Source organism: Phodopus roborovskii, unplaced genomic scaffold (assembly GCF_943737965.1).
Source record: "Phodopus roborovskii unplaced genomic scaffold, PHOROB, whole genome shotgun sequence".
In the NCBI taxonomy this organism is placed as follows: domain Eukaryota; kingdom Metazoa; phylum Chordata; class Mammalia; order Rodentia; family Cricetidae; genus Phodopus; species Phodopus roborovskii.
In genome coordinates, this window is record NW_026126585.1 from 14,626,017 (window position 1) to 14,634,644 (window position 8,628).

General features: G+C 48.1%; 1 protein-coding gene across 1 annotated transcript; it reads left to right on the plus strand.

Moving 5' to 3' along the window:
• Nucleotides 1–4,444: 4,444 nt before the first annotated feature.
• Nucleotides 4,445–8,323, plus strand: Il10 (interleukin 10). Its single transcript, XM_051203973.1, has 5 exons — nucleotides 4,445–4,659; nucleotides 5,407–5,466; nucleotides 5,758–5,910; nucleotides 6,874–6,939; nucleotides 7,916–8,323. The coding sequence occupies exons 1-5, from the start codon at nucleotides 4,495–4,497 to the stop codon at nucleotides 8,006–8,008; spliced, it is 537 nt and encodes a 178-aa protein (XP_051059930.1). The 5' UTR covers nucleotides 4,445–4,494; the 3' UTR covers nucleotides 8,009–8,323.
• The last annotated feature ends 305 nt before the right edge of the window (nucleotides 8,324–8,628 follow it).

Below are 8,628 nucleotides of genomic sequence, written 5' to 3' on the forward strand. Positions count from 1 at the left end.
CAGTCTAAGAAGCCACCGTGCTGAGACCTGTCTGCAGGTTTGAAGTGTCAACCGTAGAGAGATTTGCATAAGCCAAATCCCATCAAAGGACAAGCTCTGCCTCTGAGAGACACTGGCTCAGGTACCCATAGTCACCTTGGGTGGTAACAGAGACAGTCCAAATGCCTGTCACCTTGGAGTAGTCAGAAATAACACCGGGTGTCTCTGACAAAAGAGATTTCTCGTGTGAGAAGTTAAAGAGCAAGGTGTTGGTCCCTGAGTAAAATCCAAATTACTTTACTTGGCACCACTGTTACACAAAGGGGGATTCCATGTTGGCCATCCAGTGATCTGCCCTTCCGCTGTGCTTTGTAACATCTGCTGGCCACAGTTCTCGGGACATTCGATCTGGTTTGCACAATCCTGGCTTGATTTACTGTGATGCTGGCCTTAACTTGGACCCCTCCTAAAATTCTGACTTCCCAGGTCTTCGTTCCAAACTGTTCTTTAAAAATCACGAAGCCGAAATCAGAGGCGTCGTTTTGAGGAATCGCCTGCCAGTAGACCCGTCTCCTGGACTCTACCCAGGCATGCTGTGTGTTTATGCCATACAAGTGAGGTCGGATTCAGTGAAACCGCCCAGAAAACTCTGTCCAGGTCACTAAAGAAGTTTATTCGGGAAACACTACTAATGTAAAACACTTGAAAATAGTTTCACTTAAAATGAAACTATTTTACACGCTAGATAAGAAGAAATGAAACTCCCATTATCAGCCTTTTAAAGAGATTTTTTTAAAGAATTTATCATTTATTTAGCTCTGTCTCTCCTTGTACATGTGTGTGTTTCATACATGCCTGTGAGCGCTAATTCCCACATGGATAAGGATGCTCACATAGACCAAAAACGCCCGTCGGATCCCCTAGGGCCCAAGTTGCAGGCAGTTGTGATTGGGAGCTGGGAAACAAACTCCAGTCCTCAGAAAGAGCAGCACCCACTCTTTGGGGCTGAGCCATCTCCCTAGACCACCCCCCAAAAAAGGGGGGAAACCAACTACTAATATCAAATAGTATCAAGATCTTTAAAAGACTTTTTATCAGGTCTGAACCATCCCACTCTTGCCAGGAAATCCGGCTGATCCCTGAATCCAGAACCTGGGTCCCTCAGCCTTTTCCTGGCAGCCCATGTGCTGCTACCCAGGGCTCCCAGACCATTCCCTAGAATCTCAGAAAGACAGGGGGCAACTATAGCAAGACTTTTCATTGGGCATGAGTGGATTCTTCATAAGCTCTTGCACGCTATACATAAGACTCTGAAATCTGCTCCTGTGGACATAAGAGCAATTCTTTTCTTCTCAGATTCCTCTGAGGTGAAACTTAACCAGACAGAGCTTCCCAAAGCATCAGGATGCCCCATGGCTACGAGCCACTAGACTTGGATTTCACTACTTCTTGGCCCCTTGACAACTTGCAGTGAAGGGGGGGGGGAGACAGAAGACAATAAAGGGCCAGCACAATACCAGCCATAGACTGCTGGCCTCTGAAGCTGAGTGTTAAGGCATGCTTGTCGTCCTAGCGTTCTGCCGGTTAAGGCAGGAGGATGGTGTGTTTGAGGCTATCCTCAGCTACACGGGCAGACAAACAACACATACTTTCTTTTAAGCCATGCTTAATAAAACGTTCCTTCGTGGGCAGATGACTAGAAATAGGGGGTATTTTGGAACAAGAACCCTAGAGGAGACATCGTCCTCCACGTCCCCCCTCCTCCCACCGCCTCCTTCTGATCTCCACAGCGGAGGATTTATTTAAACTCAACTTCCCTAGGTTCTAGACTGACTCAGGCCCTTTGTTCCCAAGGAATGCACAGATAGACGTGTAACAGGCATGCCTCGCTTAATTCACAGCTCCAAACAGCACCCAGGCTGACGCTGTGCCCATTTCTCGCCAGGCGTCCGCTCTCACTTCCCTCCCCTGGGCACTTCCCTTGTCCTGAACCCCAAGCTCAAACCTCCCGCCATGCAATTCTTGGCATTTATGTCTCAGATGTCGCTGTGGGTTTAGGGCTTTTTCCGGTGTATGCCAAAGGCCTCTCAGTTGAGCAGATGATGCCCTCCCAGACTTGAGATATAGCAGCTCTCTGTATGGTCCTTATTTGGCTAGATACGGACTTGCATTAAGGAACTCACCTAAGGCTTCTTGAGGACCGTTCTGAGTCTGAATTGTTGAGGAAGAAAGTGAGCTACTTTTTGAAACCAAGGGGGAAAGAGAGGACCAACTACTCAACAAATGGCTGAGGATAGCTGGCTACGCATTTCAGAAAAAACAAAGAATTCAGATCCCAACCTTAACCCCAGTGAGTTGAATATGTATTAACAAGAAATATATGTAGCTCTCCTACTATCTCTCTTCTTCCTGTCATTGTGGGAGTGTGGAGTGTACACATTTGTAACATATGAGTATATAGCATATTCACAAAATTATATTATACTAATAGTATATGCTCAGATACTATTAAGATATACATATATGATGTATAAATTTCATTAACATAAATTATATACTATGATTAGGTATATGGTAATATATGTATGTTTTATGAAGCAGTTTGATGTACATCTGCAAAAGAAGATTATAGAAGAAGAAATAGTTATGCGGAGATGTGAGAGGTGCTGCCTCTCCCCGAGTTGAATTCCCACCCCTCTGCCTCCTGATGGCTTTTCTCCAGCCCTGGACCAGGTTCATAGAGCTGTCCAATGCCAGTTCCAAGGATACTGGCTACCTTCTGTAGCCAGACTGTGCTGGATGTCAGACACACAAAGAAAAACACAACCTGCTCAGGAAGACAAAGGCAGCAAAGGGGAGTCGGTGGCTGTCACAGTGAAGTAAGCACTTGACACGGTCAGGGGAAAGGGTAGTGAGATCCATGCTGTCTGGGTCAAGGAGGACCTCAAGCCTCATCTGGGATTCGGATCCCCTGGCTTACCTGGTCGACAGCACTGTCGACATGCAGCTCAGAGAGAGGGCTGCTCCTGCGTGCAGAAACAGACATCCCTGGAAACCCAGGAGTCAAAAGGGAAGAAAAAGGGGAAAGGAACAGAACCCTGCCTGACCCCTTGCTCGGTGCCTGCGGTTGGTAGAACTCAGCCTGGAATAAATAGGAGTGGCAGCTCTTGAGTCAAGACCATTCCAAGTTCTAGAAGGTTCTTCCTCCCTTCATAGTAGGTTTATGCCCTGACACACCCCGAGTGCTGGGAGAAGAGGCCACAGCCCTTTGTCCTGATCAACCAGTCACCATATCAGGTAAGACTGGCTAGGCCCAAGCGCCCGGCCTACTAGCTCTTGCATAGTATTCCTCTCCACTGGGGAAGACTTGGAACCCTGTGTTAACAGAGGTTCTCCGTATTGATGTAGGAAGATACGGAAATTGGAGCAACCTGGGCAGGTAGGGAACTCTGCACATGGGTCTACTGTTATTTAAGCAAAAAGTTCCCTAGCCAACAGGACAGTGACTTGACCAGGGCACAGAGTGCAAAAACAACAAAGGAGGGCTCTAGGCAAGTGTTCTTTCCACCCAGACTGAGGTAGGAGAAGTCCCCGTTGAAGGGCACAACCAAGGGACTCCTCCAGAGACTTCCTAGGTACCTGTATGAGGAGTAATGTCCCCACCTCTGTCCTTGTGGTTGGACAGGTTACACGTCTCCAAGCCTGGGACACACTGAAAACAGGACCATGCAAGCGTAGCCTGGCTGGCCGAGCAAGCTTCCAGAAGTCTGAGCTCCTCCTCCTAACTTCCCGTGCTGGGATCTGGGAATCTCAGTGAAGCAAGCGCCAGAGGAGGCCCCGGCACTCCACTCTGACCATCCTTCCCACAGCACGCATACCTCTCCAAGGGGTAGTCTTGAACAGGCGATGGGAGAAGAAGAAGAAGAAGAAGAAGAAGAAAGTGACTTCTAAGGGCCACCAGCACATGCATGTTTCCTTCAGTAACTGTGTGCTAAGGTGAACTCCTTCCTAGTCAGCAAGAAATGTCGGCTCTTCGACCCAGGTTGAGTAGGGGAACCAATTATTTCTCAATCCTAATATACTCTGGAATAGCCCATTTATCCACGTCATTGTGACCTAAGAGTTCGTGAATGGGACTCACAACTGAAGGCCTCTGTACACAGAACAGCCATCTGCCCCCAGGAAATAGGACTTCTTGTATTGAGAAGCTTAAAAAAAAAAAAAAAAAAGGGAAAACTTTTTTTTAAAAAAAAGAGAGGTAGCCCATACTAAATATAGCTATGCAGAAGTCCGTTTAGCAGTTCTTTTGCTTACAATGCAAAATGAAAAAAGGAAAAAAAAAATTAAGAGGGAGGAGGAGCTTGAATAACCTTTGCCAGGAAGTATGTAAATGGAGAGGTCCCACTATGCCTTCAGTATAAAAGGGGGACCCTGGAGGGGAGGTCTACACTTTCAGGGACTTGCTGTTGCAGTACCAAAGCCACAAGGCAGCCTTGCAGAAGACAGAGCTCCACCATGCCCGGCTCAGTATTGCTCTGTTGCCTGCTCTTACTGGCTGGAGTGGGTACCAGCAGAGGCGAGCACACCCGGGCTGAGACTAACTGCACCCACTTCCCAGTCAGCCAGACCCACATGCTTCGAGAGCTGAGAACTGCCTTCAGCCAGGTGAAGACTTTCTTTGTGAGTATGAAGCCTGCCTATTATCCTTCCTTGCTGGGATGGCTGGAAGTACACATTCTGATGGAATGGTGGAAATCACCCTCCTCTTCCTCTTCCTGCTCCCAACCCCTGCCTCTCCTCTATCCCCAACATCTGTTCCCCTTAACTTAAACCCAGACAGTCCTAGGTTAAGCCGTGGGTTATGGGTTAAACTAAACCCAGGCACGCAGGAAAAGCCACCTAGACGGTGGCTGTATTGTCTCTCCTGTGCTCAAGAGCTTTCTGGAAAGTTTCCAATGAAGCTCCATATTTTGTTGGCTGGGACAAAAGTCCAGAGGTAAGAGCCATATGCTGCCTCTGCTTAGACTCTGGATCCAGGGCAGCACCAGGCATGGAGAGCTTGCATTACAAGAGGATTCCCTTTCCAGAGAAGGCAGAGAGCCCTGCAGCTGAGACATTCTCCATAAGGGTTAGGGTTAGGGACTGATGCAGGTGCCCTGGAAACCTGATGTGGCTCATCTGAAAGAAGAGCAGGCCTGGGACAAGCTTCCCCAGTGTGTTCAAGCCAGTCAGAAGCTTCTATTAAATTGTTCGATGCCAAGAGGAAGGGCTTTGATTTCACGCCAGGCTCTAGTACCATCCAATCCTGATTTTAAAACTCTCCCTTCAATATTTGCCAGGGCTACACTGATTACTAATTCAAAGGGGGAGGCATCCGGAAGATGTGCGTGCCAGGTACTTGCATTCACACTCCCTTTGTTCTTGCAGCAAAAGAAGGACCAGCTGGACAACATACTACTCACTGACTCCTTACTGCAGGACTTTAAGGTAGGCGTCGCATGCACATGCGTGCTGGGGAGCGATGCAGCGGTTGGGGAAGGGAGGCTGCCTATGACGGCGGGAGATGGGTCTGATGCCAGAGCTTTCAAAAGGAGAAGTGGGAAGACCTTAACTCAGCACATAGGCAGCAGTCAAGGGTTAGAAGAGCTCGTTCTGCGGTAAAGGGACAGAATGTAAGGAGAGAGGGGGGAGGGCTCTCTAGGGGCAAGCCAGTCCATCTAGTTTAGTTGTAACAGGGCATCATTGCAGTAAAACCCAACCTCTGATTCCTGCCTCTAGGGTTACTTGGGTTGCCAAACCTTATCAGAAATGATCCAGTTTTACCTGGTGGAAGTGATGCCCCAGGCAGAAAGCCATGGCCCAGAAATCAAGGAGCATTTGAACTCCCTGGGAGAGAAGCTGAAGACCCTCAGGAGGCAGCTGCAACGCTGTGTGAGTAGCAGATCAGTTCTTTCCCTTGGAGCCACCCAACAAATGCCATCTTCTACAGCCCAGCCAGGCCACATGCATCCAGAGACACACACAGACTAGCCCAGGGACTAGGTAAATCTACACAAGCGCCTCCAGGCAGATCTCCTGCTCGTCTGTCTCTGGGCGACCGACCGTGGGGGTGGCTTTGAGGCGCTTACACGTGAAGATTTGCGCATAGCCTTCCTGTTATTTGTGAGTCATTGTGGGTTATTAACTATTCCCCTCTCTTCATGGGAAGACCAGGGCTTCAGTTACAGCTTGCTCATCTCTTTGGATCTGGACCCCCGGCTGCCAGCTGAGGAGGCTCCCAAGCAGAGGAAAACATTCACCTATTGTCTCTTCTTTTGGGAAGCAAATTCAGCAACACACAACTGGACTGATAGGACTCTGCCTGGCATCTCAGAAGGGCCAGACGGCTTCTGTCCCTAAACCGGGACCTATGACTATGAATAATACGCCCAGAGTATCTATTTCTCTGAGTGAAGTGATGATGCCTTTGCTTCTTCTCTCACTGATACTGGGAAATCAGTTGGCATCTATTTGTGCACCAGTTCTAAGCCAACCATTTGGCCCCAGTAGCTGAGACTTTATCTCCACCCTCAGATACGTGGCAGTGGAGATTGGAGATAGACAAGCTGAGACATGCAAAACACAATAGAGAGACAAAGCCCAAAACCTGGGCTCACACCCATGCTTTGTAAACATCCTAGTGATTCCGAAGACATACATTGCATCTTCCTGGACTCTCCTCTGCCCCTAGTGTAATAGATAAGGACCAAGCAGGGTTCAGTTCTCCCTGGGAGCTAAGAGGTGGGCATTGAAGATGAATCCAGCCCCCTTTCATCACGCAAGGAGGTTGTTCCCCCTAGTGGCATGGACACAGAATTGGAGCTAGAATTATTTACACTTCCTTTTCTTCTACAGCATCGGTTTCTCCCCTGTGAAAATAAAAGCAAGGCTGTGGAACAGGTGAAGAATGACTTTAATAAGGTAAGCTTGGGTAGCGGCAAGGAGGGTAGGCCATAACGCCATCCTTGTCTGCTCACCAAAAGCAGAAGGAGGGACCTGTCCTGTGCCTGGAGTGTGGGAATCTGGCAAGTCGTTGTGATCTCTGCCAGTTAGGCGCCACCGCCTCAGTCACATGTGTTTTCTGCAAAGCGTCTCTGGCAGTTTCTAAATGACTGCCTCACCTTTGCAGGCTTTCGGCTTCGACTGACCAGACAACCTATGAGCACAGAGCACTAGGTGCCTGGGAGAGTGACAGAGGAAACAGAAAGTACAGAAAGTACCTTTGTTGGGAAACGGGCTGAACCCACAAGTGCAGAAAGCAGACGTGAATTAATGCACACAGGCACATCCTGGGGCTCAGACTGGATGCCCCAAACTGAGAATGAGCAGGAAGCAGAATTATTATTTGTCCTGGTGCACTTTCCACCTGGCAAACACAATGAGGTTTCACACTGCCAACTGCCTGTGAACCCATTAAACCCTAGTTCCCAGAAGCCATGTGGCCTACGCCACCTTCGCGGGCTAGGCAGAAGCACCTGGCGGGGTTCCAACATCAGTGGGCATGGATCGAGAAGAGCAGGGTGGGGACTACTTAAATGCCCAAAACATTAAAAAAAAAATTTTTTTTTTCCTTGTCACTGACTGCCTTGCTCTCAAACTGCTTCCTCTAACAATTCTGCATAAGCATTACGCGAGCCCGGGGCCTCTAAAAATATTGAAATGGTGCCATTCTGAAGACAGTGCTTTGAGAATGAGTTTCCCTTGCTGGCTTACTGGCAGAGCTTAAAGCTGGGGGGGGGGGGTAGGCACAGCTGCTTCCCAAGGCAACAGGGCTTTGTTGGTTCTCAACGCCAAAATAAGCGGAGAGCCTTCTGCATTTAGGGTCCTGCCCCGTCAAGTGCAGGGATCTCCTCAACCCTCCAACAGGTCTTAACCAGGTGTTTCTCTCCCTGCACAGCTCCAAGAGAAAGGCGTCTACAAGGCCATGAATGAATTTGACATCTTCATCAACTGCATAGAAGCGTACATGACCATCAAAATGAAAAACTAAAACCCCCAGAGTGTGTGTTGAGTCCACGGACGCCAGGGCTTAAACAGAGCTCTTTAATTTCACCCAGGGATCTTAGCTAGCCGAAGTAACTCCTTGGGAAACCTCATTGTACCTCTCTCCAAAGTATTTATTACCTCTGATACCTCAGCCCCATTCTATTTATTCACTGAGCTTCTCTGTGAACTATTTAGAAAGAAGCCCAATATTATAACTTCACAATATTTATTATTTTTACCTATGTTTAAGCTGTTTCCACAAAAGACAGGTGGTAGTATTTGAGTGTTCTAAGGTAAATTATGTTATATAATGTGGTGGTGGGGGGTTCTTCTTTGGGAAGCCAGCTGAAGCTGCCATTCTAAGGCTGGCCACACTTCATAGCTACAGATATGTTTACTGTGATGCCGTCTAGTTTCTTTCATCCCTGAGTTCAGGACTCCTGAAGTAGTAAAGACAGGGCTTAGGAAAGGAAACCAGAGAGCCCTTTGGATGACTGTCCTTCCAATAGCTCAGAGGGTTTCCCCTGACCTCATTCTCCAACCATCTCATTCTTAAAAGCTGTGGCCAGTTTATTTATAACCACCTAAGATTAGTTCTAATAGAACTCATTTTTAACTAGAAGT